Source organism: Python bivittatus, unplaced genomic scaffold, assembly GCF_059951505.1.
Source record: "Python bivittatus isolate LINGU-HERP-01145 unplaced genomic scaffold, Pbiv_v1 ctg000320_np1212, whole genome shotgun sequence".
In the NCBI taxonomy this organism is placed as follows: Eukaryota; Metazoa; Chordata; class Lepidosauria; order Squamata; family Pythonidae; genus Python; species Python bivittatus.
The window spans coordinates 5145932-5163028 of record NW_028277052.1 but is presented as its reverse complement, the minus strand read 5'-3'; the positions used below and the strand labels follow the sequence as shown (position 1 = coordinate 5163028).

The 17097-nt window shown below is 43.1% G+C and overlaps 1 protein-coding gene and 1 non-coding gene across 15 annotated transcripts in view; both read right to left on the bottom strand.

Annotated features, from left to right (window-relative positions):
- The window catches only part of GRAMD1B (GRAM domain containing 1B), a 146483-nt gene that overhangs the window by 33596 nt on the left and 95790 nt on the right, over positions 1–17097 (bottom strand). For all 14 annotated transcript variants that reach the window (XM_088139008.1, XM_088139004.1, XM_088139006.1 and 11 more), the window contains one exon: positions 8988–9198. In XM_088139008.1, the coding sequence (XP_087995134.1) occupies positions 8988–9198 (211 nt within the window). The remainder of the gene's footprint in view (positions 1–8987; positions 9199–17097) is intronic.
- Positions 11358–11516, bottom strand: LOC112542359 (U1 spliceosomal RNA). Its single transcript, XR_003086139.1, has one exon. It is a non-coding gene; the product is annotated as a U1 spliceosomal RNA (small nuclear RNA).

Genomic DNA, 17097 nt, shown 5'->3' with positions numbered 1-17097 from the left:
CTATTTAAGATATTTATTTTATTTATAGAAATTATATGGCCGGCTATCTCACACATTCATCTAGGGGGCTTGCAGTAAGACATGCAAGACATATAGATGGGGGAGGTGGATGCCGATTAAGAGAACATTTGAGATTTAATCTGATTTTCAAAAGGTGTCTGGTGTAGTGTAAACTCTTGGGTGTATTTTCAGAGTTTCTGCCTGCAGTAGTAAACCCGTAGCTGAGAAAAAGAAGGGTATTTACAAGAAGTTGGATAGCACTGAAATGGTAAAATGCAAATGTAAACTCAGCTCTGCAGACTGGTCTGGTCTCAAATAAAGAAACGGGCAGACTCGAAGGGAGTGTATTTTAGCTGGCATAACAGGCAAATCTGCACCACCTAATTTTCTCTCTATGCCTAAATGGCATCTATTCATCAACTTGTTCAACCCTGTGATACAAAAGCCATTGCTTTGATCTGTGTGTTACTTAGGCAGTGTTGCTGCTGCAGAGAAAAAGTCAATGTGGGTGACAAATTGTCATGGTCTGCTTCTCTAAAGTTATATCTCTGTGGTCCTTGGAAAGAAATGCTTTCCACTGTTAAGTCTACATTCACTCCTATTTACTTAAGCAAACAATAGATTCAAATATAATGTCTTGGGCTGTTTGACTTCAGGTATGTCTGAACCACAGTTCACTTTCTTTCAGCCTGGAGCAAACAGCAAAGAATGAATCAGCCTCGCTGAATGTTGCAACCTTGAAAAAGAGAGACATATTCAGGTTCAAAATGAAAGTAGTAAGACCGTAGCCAGAGCCATCAGACTTGCAAGTCAGAACTGACTCTCCGCTCAGCTCTCAGACTAAAAGAGCTAAGACGATGCTTGTGTGGCTTCAGCAGAAGAGCCTCTTCCTTGATGCCTCAGATGGACCTTGATGAAAGATGCCCTGTTTGCTTATCCATTCCAGCACCGGAGTTGCCTTGGAAAAAAATATTCAGAAATGAAAGTGATGCAAATGAAGGGCTTCACGGAATGTGCAACATCTTCGTCATGACAAAAGTCTCAGTCTTTCTCATAGGTTTCAGAGAGGTAATTATGACTTGGGGATTCCACTGTGCGAGCAAGCTGTCGTCCGAGATCAGAACTGAGTTTGGGAGAAACACAACATGGTGCAACTTCTCCTGTACAATGCCTTTCCCTCCCTTGGGTGGATGGCAAATGTTCTCTCGTTGATGACACACACTTTTTATTTGGTTTGCTCTTATCAGTCGCCTGATTGTAACTGGAATTTTTCTGCTACTTTTGGACCTGACTGGTGCGGGAGAGTTTTAATGCACTGCTCCCTGTATACAGACTCCCCACCAACGACACCTCTTTCAAATAACTACATATGAAACTGCTCTTCTTTTATCTGATTTAAATCCAGCCCTTAGTTATAAGATGGCGAAATGCGTTTCTGGAACAATGCTTACTAGAAAATCAATAGCATTCCAGGCGATGCAACAGTAGAGCCCTAGCTTTAAGTCCCATGTTGCTGCTGTATTTTAAATTTTACCACTTCCGTTATGCATTTTGGGGGTTTGCTGTTGCGTTTGTGATGCTGTCTTTTCACATCCTTGGCCTTGACCAAAACAAATGAATAAATAAATCTTAACATGGGAGGGGGGATAAACTTAAGCATATTTTAAGGTTGCTCTGATTGATTGATTGATTGATTGATTGATTGATTGATTGATTGGCTGTCCAATTCAGTGTGATTCGGCAGCATACAGCATAAACACACAATAATAATAATAAACTAACAACAAACAACCAATATATAAATACAAAAGCTAAAAACTAAAATGGCAATCAAGCACAGAACAAAATAAACCGCAAGGGGGAGGGGGGTATTTTAATTAATGGGTTTTTTATTATTATTTTTACTGAGCATTTTTTTAAAAACGGAACATAAGCAAGGAAAAATGCAGCACGTATAAAAAGGTAAAAGGGCAAGGTTCAGGTGATGAAACACAGGCAGATAAATGACAAATCTAAAGTACCATAAAGGCTACTATGTTCTAACGTAGCATTAGAAACCAATGGTACTGTAAAACATGTCATATCCATTTTCTAAACAGAATCCAAGCATCTGTTTTGAACCTTAAACTGAAAATTCTTGGTGAACACAGTATAAATGGTTAATGGAAACACACTGAGTCAATACTGAAACTCTGGTTATGCATCAGTTTGGAATATAAGCACTATACAGAAGAGTTATAACTGTTAGACAAGACTATGCTGAAAAGATGAGATATCTGGACATTTTTTAAACAGTATGACTATGATTTTTTCTTTAGCCCATTCAAGAATAATGATGTATGGGAGAAGACAAAGAAATGGGTGGCTGAAATTATCAGGGTCTTGGGTATCTTTCTTACAAGGACTACCAACAGCCAGAACAGAGTTTTAAGGAGGGCAACAGGGTCAGTGGAAAACATAAAGGGGAGGAAGAGATGAGAATCAGCTCTGAGTTTCAAGCAAAGTTCTTGGACCAGCTTCCAAGGGTTCCTTTGGAGACCAGAGATTCTCACTTGAAACCTCCCCACTCCCACCAAATTGCTGTCTTTCTGAATCGATTCTACCTCTCTGATTCAAGCAGGAAGGACAAAGGAGAAAAAAGTAGAAAACCAGGAGGAGGGTATTGAGGAAAACAAGAGAGAGTCAAGTTCTTACTTTGATCAGGTTTAATCTGTCATACTGGAAAAAAGAAAACCATGAAAACGTTAGAAAGGAAAGGAAAGGAAAGGAATAGATATATAGATATATAGATATTTAAATGTATAGAGGGTAGAAAGCAAGGATATTTGCACACGGGGCTAAAAGCAGAATCTACAAAGACGTAGCAGAGAAAGGCTACAGTGGCAGAGAGGTTAAAAAAAAAGAGGGAAAAGACTCTAACTACGCCAAAGCACACCATTTTACAGCTTCTCCTAATTGTGAGTTTTCGTGGCTCTGAACTACACAGCTTCTGACCCGCTACGCATAACCAAATACTTTGAAAGGTTATATTTTACCTTGGCTGAGAGTCTGAGACTGCCATACGATCAGGATCCCAGAACAGCATCTCTATGAGTTTGCTTCAGCCCCCCATCTGTTTACACCCTGAAGGGTCAATTCGGCTTGCTGGGAGCTGAAGCAATGCCAGAAGAGAACCTCCCATACCAATGATCTTCCTTCCCAGAACAGGAAGAGTTCCTACTTCTAAAAGGCAGAGGAGCAGCGGATCCCAAGCCCCCTAGGAATCCCAAGAAACGTGGGATGGGCTGGTGCCTAAATTCGCAGAACCCAGCAACACTTTACAAGGGCAGCCTCAGAGCAAATATCACCTGTCCGTACAAGCGCCAGCTTTGCCAATCCAAATGGCTACGCCCGTTGTCATCACGAAAAACGGTGGGGGATGTCAGAGTTGTCCCGGAACCGGAGGGGTCACAGATTCTCCGTTCCTCTGTGAAGTGCATTCGGAGCCTGTGAGGGCTCCTTCGGTTCTGATAATCGCACTCTTCACAAGACATTTTGGGGGGCACATGAAAAATGAACCACTGATGGCAGACGATGCAGTTGCTTTAACTTTTAATTATAGTTCACCAATCTGCTCCAGGATGACAAGTTCAAATGGACTTCGGCCCACTAACGTTTAAATTAAATCAAGAAGCATGGCCTTTTTCTATAATCTGGAGGTACTGGATTGTTAGGAGGGCTACTCCATTCCGTGTCCACCTTCCACCACCAAATTATTTTGCACACCAGATGCTTTGTTCCTTAAACCAGCATCATTTATTCTTCAGCATCATTCTGAATCCACTTGGAAAGCAGAAGATTCTCAAGGGCTTGCATAAAATCTGGTACAAGGGACACCCACCCTGGACAAGGTAGTAACAACAGGCCTAGGCATTTATAACTCTCTGCATGCCCCAGTCCATAGTCAAACGTTTAATTCCAAAGGATGGGATTACTCTCTCAAAGGATAGTCTTTTCAGTTGACTCAGAAATATCTTCCTTGCATGTACATCAGGAACAGGGCCACAAAGGCCGGGTGAATTGAGGATACGGCTTCCTGCAAAAATTGCATCTAGCTTGCTTAAGGGAGATAGACTAGGAAAGGGCTCCCTCTGTTGGTGGAATGGTGTCATGGCAGCATATAAACCTCATTAAACAGATGCCAATAATTGACGTTAGAACGTGGAATTCCAAAATTGCTTCATCTCCCTAATCATAAAGGTTTATATTGGGGAAAGGAGAGCACCTCTGGCATGTGAAGGAAAAAAGCAAAGAGGCGGAAGCAGCAAAACTTTTGGAGGAAGATGTCTTTTGACCAAATCAGCCTCTTCTGTGCCACTTAATATTAAAGATTCCCAACTCAATGCAGGATCAAGGCATGTGCCAAGGAGGCAAGATCTGGAACAAGGGTGAATAGCCAAATGGGACCTATTTGTACCACTCCATGTGCCCCATTTTTTGGTGCTGGAATTGGCAGAGGCACCAAAATCTCCTTCAGGATAAGAAGTTTCAATCTTCCAAAAAATTAAGTCCAAACTGAACAAGATTGACCGGTTCTAAAAGGGGGAATGTTGCTACCATTTGAACAGATGGTCCAAGCCTTATTTTATCCTTGTCATTCTTCAGTAACTCTCAGAAGATCTTAAGCCTGACCCACTAGGAACATACATTCTTCCAGGGTCAAAAAAGCAGCGCTGGATCTCAAACACTTCCAGGGTTTCAGAAGACAGAAAAACCTAAATGTGTCCTGCCCAAGAAAGACCCAATCTCAACTTCAATTCAAAACTTCCTAGTGTTTCTTATCCAGGTGATGATTTTTTAAAAAATTCCTTGCATGGCCAAAAGATCTTTCATTAGTTTTCATTTTAGCTTGTACATTTCAATATTGGAGTGTGTGTTCTGTGCTCAATCACTCACTTATTCAACAAGCTGTGATGCTTTGGAAAAGCTATATGCCAAGTTCATCCTAAGACTGTGTTTTCTAAGCATTCACATGTCCAGAGGGTTAGACAGTCCTTTAGTTGCTCCTTCTCCTGCAGGGGAAAGGGTATTTTAAGACAAAATCTGTATCCCTTCTACTTAGAAAGCTCATCGGGGGCATGTCTTCAAATCCAAAGAGATGCAACATGATCTGGCCATGCACATACTTTGAGTTTTGCACCATTCATAGCTTTGTTCAAGGTAGGTAAACGTTTTGCTCCCACATTACATCTCCCTATGACTTCAGCCATGGACAAGATGCATAAGAGGGGTATGTCATCTTCTAAAGGCGACAGAAGACAGCAAAAATGTGCCATCTGAAGTCCAGGAGTTGGTTCCTACACTCACTCAGCTAATTATACACATGCCACTGTTATAGAATGAGTCAATGGCCAGTAACAAGGGGTTAATAGATTACCCTGGAGGTGGAGCCTGAAAGGAATGCATGTGCAAGGCTGTCTCAAGGTACGAGATGTTCCAAGATATGATATGAAGAGACAGAGAATTTGGGGGAATACTTCTCAGATATGATTTTTGGAGTCCCTACATCATGGAACGATCATGGAAGGAAGACTTTGACAACTACCAACTTTTTATTTTTTTAATAATAACTTCATTAAATTTTGAGACTTTGATGACACTGAGCTGACCAAGCAATCAAGCTGAGGTTTTTCAGCATTGCTTACAAAAGGGAACTGGAGGGAAGAGAAATTCCAAGTCCCATCTATCGTCAAGGTTCATCTCAGAAAATGATCTTTGGGACTTCCCAGACCCTTTTCTCCCTTGACCAACAACAGAAAGGGTCTTTTTGGTGTGTATGATCTGAATGAGTGAGTGAATGTGAGATGCTCTGATTACTAAAGAAGTTTTTAAAATGTATTGACGGTCTCCTGGTATTGTTAGATGGTGACTTTCCTCTGGTGCTACATAAAAGATTCCTAATTCTACAGCAGAGGGCAAGCCTCTTGTAACACCACATCTTCCTCAGTCATGGAAGAAGAGGTGGGAGAATTGGATGCATATGGCACTTATATACACAAGCCCATTTCCTTCTATTCTTCCATGTCCCCAAAAGGAGGGAAGCATCACATGGTGGCAATGAAACCAGTAGTAGTATATGCAAAATCCTCAAATTGCACTTTTGATCTGCAAAAATAAGGGCACAAATATATCCCTCCCTCTTTCTCCACCAGACACTAAGATCAATTTTTAAGTGAGAGCACCAACAAAGATGGACACAAAGGGCTGGAGCATCAGAATGGATTCCGGGCCTCAACATCCTCCTTTGCACTCAGAGAACGACAAAGAGATTTCTGAAGACTCTCTTTACCTAGTGAGCATGAATGCCCAGGGGTCTTTGGGAAATACATCAGAGAACACTGCAGGGTTTAGCAGGGAAGAAACAGCCTAATTCCTTTGGGGTCAATTGGATCACCAATATTCATGCCAAAGATGGTCCCCTCCTTTTACACCAGCCAGGTTTCCTGCCTTCTTCTTGTCTTTACCTTTGAGAACCTTGAGTTTTAAAAACGAATAACAGGAACAGAGAATGCTGCAAAGCAAAACACCAGCCTATAGGGCATACCCATCTTCTTACAAGCTAATAAGGAGTGCCTGCACTCAAAGCACTATTGGAACATCTATCCACTTGCCCAGGGAGGCGAAAAAAAAGGAGCTAAGCATCCTGGAGAACTACATACAGTGGTGAGATATAACTTCATCGATCTGGCTTCTAGTCAATGGGTATTTTGGTTGACTGGCCATCTCAATCACAGCAGCTGTTTTTAGGTGAACTCACAATCTCATTTAAATACTGCCAACATGTTCACTGATCCTAAAGGGTCACCTATTTCTGAACTTGCTTTTTGGAAAACGGTAGACTAGAGGGTCAAATTCAAATGTCCTGCCAAAGAGATCCTATGAGAGGCCTGGATTTCAAAAGAATGTCCGGCTCTCTTAAGGTCCAATTATTGGCTGCAAAGAGGAAGGAACAGAATGGAGTAGAAAGAAAGCTGATTTTAAATAGGTGCTTGCTGGCAAAAAAAGGAAATAGAAAAAAAAAACATGGAAGAAAGAGGACAATTAAATTAAAACTTAAAACTGAGAAGTAAACAAAATGAACAGGATCAACATCTTTTTATTAATAACATAAGAAGACCTTGAGTCAAAAGATCATCTCCTTATTTGCTCAGTTGGATCCCAAATTCTATTCCTCTGAGGGACATCACTAAGTCCCAGAGCCAAGAAACTTTTTTTCACTTTGAGCAACCTCCATTTGGAGGAAAAAGAAATTTGGGTGGTGAGCCTTTCTTCTTCTCCTGAGCCTATAAGCCACAACATCCAGGACAAAGGAAAAAATGCTGTTTGGGTTGCTTCCTAAGCTGATGATAGAGTAGCAGCCACCGTTTGATACTCAGATAGACATTTTGTTTTTACAAACAAGATCTTAACAGGGCATTATATTTCCCCCAGCAGGAAATGTCATGTTCTTGCTGTAATATCCTATTTTGCTTATTCAGAGTAGGCATGCTTTTGTTTTATAAAGCCTGATTGACTAATGCATAAAGATACAGGAAAAAGGAATGAAAATAAGGAATGAAGAAATTTCAGCAGCTGGGTTTGTAAAATGTGATACAGCTCGTTTTGCATATACCTATTTTATGTGTGGGAGTATGCGTACGTGGTTGTCTAGCCATTCCTTCTTCTTAGGAACAATAGTTGTCCCCAATAGAGCCTAATGAACCCTGTTACTTCCTGCTTCTTCTCTGACAATGGAAAATGAGCTTTTGATTTAAAATGTGGAACAAGGTGTTTTGATCCATCACAGCATATAGTCCATTCAGTCATGATAATCTAATCTGGTCTGCCATGGGGTCTTAAGAGGACTAGATTGTCAGTCATGCCAAGTGCCTAGTTGATGCCAAGTGCCGAACATCTGGCATCAACTCCCAGGTTACATGATGACTTCTGGATAGAGATTCCAGAACTATCAAGTCTATGGAAATTAAAGCACATAAACTGGGGAAGTTACCTGCACATGATGGGGTAATAGCTACAAATCAACTGAGATCAATTCTTGTAGGTTAAGGATATTTATGGCTATTGAGGTCACTGGCCAGGAGGACCACCTGCTACCTGCAAGATCAGAAGCTGCATGTCTTGAGGTGAAGACCTGGTTCTGCCAGCTTGAAGGGGCTTGAGGAGTGGTAATGAACCCTGGGGGTAGTTAGCACCCTGAAGATGCTCCCGGAGATTGATAATTTATTTATACCATCTACCCCTTGGATTATATTATTTATTTTTGATTACTGTTTTTATTGTATTTTAATTGGTTTTTATTCTTATTTTATTGTAAACCACCCAGAGTTGCTTGCTGAGTGAGATGGGCAGGGACTAAATTTGAAATATACATACATACATACATACATACATACATACATACATACCAGTTGTCAGGGTTGAAATGCAGAGAGGACTATTATTGCCCACCAGCTTTGGGACTCCTGCTTGCCTACGTTAGAGCAAAAGCTTGGTCTAGATGGGCTCTTAGCCTAATCTGGTATGGCTCTTCTGATATTCTCATGTTCTTTATGTTTAAGGAACAATTCCAAAAATGATTTCTCCCCCAAGAAAATCTCATTACATTGCAGAAGTTCTTCGGATTTGCACAGAGTACTGTTCAGTGCTGTTGAGTGCTTTCTTTTATAATGCTTTATGTGATGATCCAAAACTTCTGGGCCATCTTGTTAACAAGCTTAGTATCCCTCCTATATTGGGTGGGTGACACTGGTATATTAACAGAAGGGGACTCGGATATTAAAAGACAAGTTAGACATAGGAAAGCAGATAGTCAGCCAAGACCTGATTAGTAGAGCTCAAAATCAGGATGCAGCCAGACAGCGAAAAGAAGGTAAGCCCAGGATGAGGGAGGGCTAGTGGGGAGGTTGAACAAGAAGCTAGAATGCTCAACACTGAGCCAGCAAACTCACCTTGGAATTCTTGGCCCCACCACGACCTGATTGGGAGGAACAGCTTCGCTGCACGCCTTGCTCTGGCGTGGAAGGAGATTTGTCAGAAGAATGGTCTGACCCTTTCTCCACCATGGTGTCTCCTTGGGGGTCCTGTGGCGTGGGAGACCGGGAGCGTTTGCGCAGGACTGGGGAGCAAGCGGGAGTACTGCGGTTCGAGTTACTGGCAGTGCTGGAGAGAAAGAAGAGAGAACATCAAGTCAAAGACCCATCATATAAACTTGGCTAAACCTGTGACATCGCAAGGTAGTGAAGACATTTAACTTGGGAACTACAGATTCCTAACCTCCTAAATCTTTCTTTCCAGAGGGAAACTTTAATCCTTTCCATCTCTATCTATGTTTCCTAAAGCGGGATGCTAGCCCCCAAAATGCAGAGCCCAGGGGTGGAATCGAGACTGATAGAGCAACTAGGTTGCGGCTGAAACAGTCCCATGAAGTTTGCTTTTTCTTTGGTTTGATCTACTCTAAACCATTTTAATTCCATGCCACTGGGGGAAAAATCAGGAGGGAAAAAAACATGTTCAAGAAACGTGCATGATTTTTTTTTCTAAAATAAATATTTAGCATGTAGATCTTAAGATCAAGGCACAAATGACCAGGTTCAAATGATCCTACTTCAGACATATTATGCGAAGGCCTATCTCTAGGAAGAAGGCTCTGATGCTGGGAAAGGTGGAAGGAAAGAGAAGAAGGGGATGACCAGCAGAAAGGGGGATGGACTCCGTTACAGTGGCAGTGAGTGTGCCATTGGGAGACCTGAAGGACCAAGTTAGGGACAGATTGTCAAGGAGAAAAACTATGTTGTGGCTAAGAGTCAACACTGACTTGATAGCACATACTCAGGCCTTAAGGGATAGATTTATACATGTATGCATTCCATTGGCATCTCTTAAGCAAGAAGATCTAAAGTGTATATATTCACATTTGACACAACATCAGAGAAAGACAATTAGTTCAACCTGGATCCCATTGCAATTAGTAACACAAGATGGCCATAGCTTTGATTTCATTGATTTCAAGGTAAACCCAAGCGTGATCAATTTCATCTAGGTCCAATCTGTGAACTTGCAATAATGTTATTACTATTATATATGATTCATGAGTTTTTATTTGGAAAAGAACTGGAAACAACTCAGAATTCATGGTTCCCAGTCAGAGATCCCATCTTGCTCCCATCAGAGGAAGCACAATGAAACATCTTTAGGGATGCATGACAATTCTTCTTTGCTGTCCTTCTCGACAGCCTTCCACCCCAATCTTCCAAAACCTTTGCTGTTTCTGCTCAGTCCCAGTGTTTTTGGACCCAGACCAGGAACAGGCATGGCAAATGTCTTCTGTGGTTTCCATAGTAACCAGGGCTTGCAAAAGAACCAGGAATCCACGCTTGCAATGACAAAACAACTTGACCCACTTTGAAAATAATAATAATAATGCTTTATGAAACTAACTGGCCAGTGGCAATTCAGAACCCCGAGTGACCCCCCTCTAAGCCCTCTGGAGAAGTTACTGCAATAAACCACCACAGCAGACACACAATAGGTAGTTGATGAGAACTTCCAACTAAAGGCCTAGTGGGGAAAGTAATCTCTTAAGATTGTGTTTGCGTGTGTGTGCACGCCCATGTGCAGGAAATAGAGATATTCCCATCAATTCTGATTACGAGAGGAAGCTTGTAAATTGGGTTTTCCAATTAAGCTACTTTTAAGATATCAACATTCTATACCAATAAATTCTTCCTGATAAGACTACACATTCAAAGGGTTCAAAGTAATGTTCTTTGGCTATTATCTGGGTTTTAATTCCAAGGTGAATATTACAATTCCATAGGTTCAGGCAAGTAATCTGAACTCATCTAAGACAACCAACTATTTACTATTCGGCCACTTTCAAATATCACCAAATACTCTGATGTGAAGACCACTTACTTTCTTCTACTACATTATGGCATCACTGGTTAGCCAGAACATGAGACAAACCTACATCCTAGGATTATAGGCATTAGGAGCAAACCAACATCTCCCACTCCATTTGCAGCAATCTCTAGAGCAGTGTTGTCCAAACTTGGCCACTTTAAGATGAGTGGACTTCAACTCCCAGAATTCCCCAACCAGCCTGGCTGGGGAATTCTGGAAGTTGAAGTCCACTCATCTTAAAGTGGCCAAGTTTGGACAACACTGCTCTAGAGAGAAACATAATAGTAGCAAAGGATATTCCCTAGTCCCTGTACCTGTCTTCTCGTGACATTTCTTTATTTATTATTTTATTTATTAGCTAGGCTGCCCCAACTCAAGCCATATAACTTTGGGTGGTGTACAGCATGAAAAATAAAATCAATTCAGCACAAATGCAGTGCCCCACTACCACAAATTTTGCAGCCGAGTCTCCCGCATTTGGGGAAATCACAGGAGTCAGCACACCCCAAATGCAATGGAGGAGCCTCACCCTGGGAACACCACCCTCATGATCACGGTATCTCCCCTGCACATATTTGTTCTATGTGCACCTCGTGCACCAATTTCAGAGCCAGGAGTTTTGAATTTCTGCACGCAAACACCAGTAATGAAAGGGGTCTGCTGCTCCTTCTCCCCACTGCAGTGGAAATGAAGCTGAGGGACACACAAAATGCTGCATCCGTTTGATCCACAGAATGCAAGAGGGCCACTAGTAGTGGGAACACTTTACCACGCTCTCTGCAGCCTTCAGACTAGACTAGCACAACTTTTGCTTGTCAGTCCTCTTATCTGATAAGAACTCGAGTATATTCTCCTAGGTTGGCCAGTTTTGTTCCTCTATGTCAGTGTTGTCCAAACCTGGCCACTTTAAGATGAGTGGACTTCAACTCCCAGAATGGCTGGCTGGGGAATTCTGGGAGTTGAAGTCCACTCATCTTAAAGTGGCCAAGTTTGGACAACACTGCTCTATGTGATATTCGTTCTACTTGTAATTGAAGATTCTGACTTTTTTACTGACTGGTATTTTATATTATTTTATTCTTCTATTATTATTATTATTATTATTATTATTATTATTATTATTATTGCACTTTTATCCCTATACTTTTATATTCTATTCTTATTCCTTGGTATATATCTTATATCCATACATACTTGTCAATGGATATACATGTATATTTATATTAACTTACTTTTTAGGTTTTATATCATTGTCTTCTAGCCTTATGGCTCTGATAAGGCATACGTAGCAATGATTTTTCCAGGGTGTCAAAGCGAACTTCCTATCTGGATGCACTAATGTGTAGACAACTAATCCAGAAGTAATGAATGCATCTTTCTTTCTGCCTCTTTCACCTCTCCCTATTCCCAGAATTGTGAATGTCTGGCCATAAGTTAGCAATTTTTGGCATCATGGTCTCCTAGAACAGTACATTTAAATATTTAAAACCAGTACTGGAAGACTTCAAGGTAGTGATTAGTCAAATAATTGTTCTGAGCTTAGCCTTCCTAAACTTTTCTTAACTAACTTCTGCAACTGTGAGGTCTACAAGCTTATTTGTTTAAGAAGTAAAGGCTAGGATTTGCACAAAGTTTTTTTTTAAAGAAAGTCACATGGTGCTTATTCTTAATATTCAGACTCACAAAGCTGCATTTTGAAAGATAACTCACTCTTCACCCACTTCACATCTTTGCTGCACGTCAGTTTTGCATCTTTTAAAAATATGGTTTGTGGCGCAAACCCCTTGGCTAAAACCCCTTGGGTAAAGAAGGGGAAGACATAATTCTGATGCAGAGAAATCGATATACCAATGCAAAACACACACACACAAGCCCCCTTAAATCATAGAATTACAAAGTTGGAAGTGGTCATTAAGGTCATCCTGTCCAACACTCTATGCAGGAATCTAAAGCGTCCAATGGATATCTGATGTCCACTTGAACACACACAATGAAGGGGAATACATCAGCTCTCTAGGTCAGTGTTCCTCAAACTTGGCCACTTTAAGACGTGTGGACTTCAACTCCCAGAATTCCCCAGCCAGCACTGCTGGCTGGGGAATTCTGGGAGTTGAAGTCCACACGTCTTAAAGTGGCCAAGTTTGAGGAACACTGCTCTAGGTCATCAGTTCCACTGTCCAACTTAGGTTCAACCAGGATCTGCCTTCTTTTCATGTCCTGCACTGTGGAATGAGAAAGAACAGACTCTGGCCTTCTTCTGTGCAACAATCTTTTAGGTCTTTGGAGACTACCTTTCTAATTCTAAACATGTTCCCAACTTTAATTTCTCGTTTATGAAGAGACTTAACTTTTCGTCTCCTGATGATCCTTGTCCAGTAAGCATGGTGCCAAGAACAGGGTGATGGACCCAAAGTGGGACGTGTCCTACACAATCTAAAGTGGGATTATTCCTTCTTGCAGTCCAGAAACTACTTCAGCTGATGCTGTCTAAAACCACCATTTTTTTTCCAGCCACATTAAACTGTTGATTTATATTCAGTTTGTAATCAGCTATTATTCCAAGGTTGCTCTTAATTTTCCACAAATTCTTCTGCCACCCAGAAATGCATTTGATTTCTGCTTCTTTATCTCTGTGCAGTTTAATTTCAGCCCACTTTCCTAACTTATCTAGATCATCTTAATTTTATTTGGCGATGTACAACATTTATCATTTTATATGGGCCTTACTGTTTCATTCCGGATGGAATGTGGAGCAATCAGTATTTGCACACGCAGTAAGTGGCTTTTACTAAATGTGTTAAAAGAGAACACAATGACTGAACAAAGTTCTAGCATGTGTGAATTCCCTCTGAAGCTGCAGTGATGCAGAGGAAACCTCCCTAAACAGGGTTTTGTTGTTTTTTATTTGATTTTTTAAAATATTCACCTTCTCAAGTAGACCAAAGTGCGTGCCTGCCTGCCTGCCTGCCTGCCTGCCTGCCTGCCTGCCTGCCTGCCTGCCTTTCCTTCCTTCCTTCCTTCCTTCCTTCCTTCCTTCCTTCCTTCCTTCCTTCCTTCCTTCCTTCCTTCCTTCCTTCCTTCCTTCCTTCCATTCTTGGTCACTTACTGTCGCTGCTGACAGCTACATAATAGGAATAGCTTGTATAGACAGTGCTTAAAAAAACAGCCCAGTCTGTTTTCACATAATGCAGGACTGGACAGTAGACTGGCATCTTTCTTTGAGGAAGTCTGAAGGACGTATCCTCCCATGTCTTGGCAGAGACCATGTGCAGAAAAGGGGTTATCCTTCTCAGAGCAGGAAGATCTAGGGAGCTTCTGACAGCCTTGCGAGATCGTCTCCCCTAGACTAATAGAAGACATAACAGAAGACAGAGAGCAAACCCCACTCCCTTCTAGCACTGAAGATATTACCTAGACAGGTAATGAAACATCTGCACGAAAACAACCAGACTCGGAGAACCCCAAGGACTCCATAATAGAAGACGCTGAGCTTCAGCACTGAGCAAGCTGGAACAATTCTACTCCCGCTGGTAGGATTATCTGACACTCGTTTCCTTTGCTATGTTCTTTCTTCCTACTCCCTTCCAGGCTTCAAGGCTTCCTCCATGTTCCTGCCATACCCACAGAGCACAATACCATTTAGGCTGATCGTCCAACCCAGTGCTGGTCCCTAGATGGGCATGAGTTAATTTGCTTAGACTTGTCACTGTGGGCAGAGCAGCAGTCTCAGCCAATCAGGAAGCTGGCTTGCTTTGCATTTTCAAGCTGAGCATCTTTTTTATTAATGAAAAAACAATAAAGTCATCCTGAGCTGGAGAATGAAATCCCTGGCATTTATCTTCCTGTCGCAGGGCTAAAATGTATCCCCCCCCAACAAAAAACCGCTTGCCTTGAGCCAAGGTTGATCATTCCACCAGGTCCGTTTCAACGGCAAAAAAGGGGTGTGTGCGGCAGTATTTCGGAGCACGCACTCGCTTCTAAGAGGAGGACAAGGACAATAACAAAATCAGCCCATCGCATGGGAGCACAAGGAAGGATGGGGAAGGGAAGCAGGCAGGCATAACCATACCACGAGACCCTTGGCACCTCGATTTCTGTCTTGAACCATCTTGGGCCACTTCTTCATCACAACCACACTTGACCCATATACATCCTGGAACCCACAAGGAAATTACAGGCTCCCACGGCTGCTTTTTGCTTTTGTCTACATCTTTGCAGAAAGGAGGGGGGAGAACAGAATCAAAGGAGGGGATTTTATAGCCAAGGAACGCGTGGGTACACAAACACACCCAACCGCTCCAACCATCACGGCATGACGCACTGATAATTCAGCCAACGGCGCCCAGCTGCCCTTTGTCTCAATCTCCCCCCAGCAAAAGAGAAATAATTAAAAAAACAAAATCTGAGGACGCTCGGCTTCTCCTCCTCCCTCCAGCCAAGGAAAAGGAAACGAGAAAGAAGGTGCTCTTTTCACACGCCCAGCTCTCAAAAATCTGCCTTCCTATTCTGCAGGAAGCAAAGGTGACAGGAGTTGCCGCAAAAGAGAGACAGAGAGAAAGGAAAAGTACTGGGGCGGGCAAGGGGGAGGGGGCACGCGGGGGCTGAGTCCTGCCATCCTGATTAAAGTGGGGGGGGGAGAGGAGAGAATATGCCTCTCTGCAACATGATGTCATGTCACACCGGCTGCTTCCCTGCTTCCCTCCCCCCTCCAACGCCGCGCTTGCACTGGAGAAGAGAAGCAGAGGCAGCTGTCGCCAACATGGACTCCGGATTTATGCCACTCACGGTCTCGGGCAGCTCTTGCGTTGCACAGAAAGCCCCCCAGGCCACAGGCAGCTTGAATGCCCAGAGAGAGAGAGAGAGAGAGAGAGAGAGAGGATAAGTAGATGACAGTCACACTAACCTTGCAGCCATCTGGGACCAGGATTCTGCAGCCAAGCCTGGCGGTTCATTCATTCATGCGGTTGGGTGGTGGGGATGGAGGCCGGGGAGGGTGGACCAGCGGGGGGGTGAAAGGGCCATGCCCATCCTGCACCATCGTCAAGCCCTTCTTCCCGAGGAAGAGGGGGCTTACATCCGAAGGGGCTCCCTGCTCTCCGCAGGATGGCAGAATTGCCTGCTCTCAGCCATCGCCACTCCTCCCCACCAAGATTTGGGTTCGACTCTGCAGAGGTCTTCCTTCCTTCTCTTTCGGTCTCTCCCTTACACAGATGCTCTCACACATACATGTGTGCACACAGGCAGGGAAGCAGGCACGCTCACACACGCACACAACGGGCAGAGCCCGGGAGCTGCCTGTTTACATCATGCACACGTTGCGGAGTTCTCAGGGCGTCATGCACGGATGGGGCTTGGCAGGGCCCCTGACTTCTCTCAGTTGCAACCGAGCTTCAAGAGGTAAAGGCCAGGGCTGGCGGGACAGGGACAGATTTCTCACCACGCCCATTTCAGAAATCCGCTTCCAGCTTCCACCAGCCGTTCAGGCATAGTCCCACGACTCGTGCCAACCCGTGAGGTGTGCCTTTTCTTTTTTAAACAGCCCCCCACTTGGCATTCCCTATTCCCCCACGGCTATTCATTTATAGTTTCATTTACAATGCCATCCCCCGGAGATCAGTTGCCTTTGTGCCAACCAGCACCTCTCAACCTTTCGTTGAAAAACCTTCACCTTGCAATGGAAAAGGTCTGGAATATTTGGTCACCCAAGAGAGCTGCCCAAAGATCAGGGGCTTAACGGTTTCCTTACGAGCAAAGGCTGGCATTCTTTAGCCTAGGAAAAAGGTGACTTAGGGAAAACGCGATTGAAGGGCATACAGTCATCCATGGCATGGAAATGTGGTCAAGTACCAGGAATGCCAGTTACCCAGTGAAACAATTTGGACCGAGATGGGACTTTTGTTCATCGCAAAGGTGAGTCTTCTGAGCAGTGGCTCCCTTTTTGGTAACCCCTTCCTCTTTTCAGGCCTTTTTCAACCCTGAGATAAACAAAGATGGTGCTGCATTAAGAATCGCATTCCTTAAAGCAGCAGAAGCTTTTTTGAGTCTTAGGTCCAACTATGGGGTGCAGAATGTCCAACACTAACTGGGTGCTTCCTCTCTACCTGCAACTTCTCCGGGGACTAATTTTCAGCTCATGCACCCTCAGGACCATGGGGG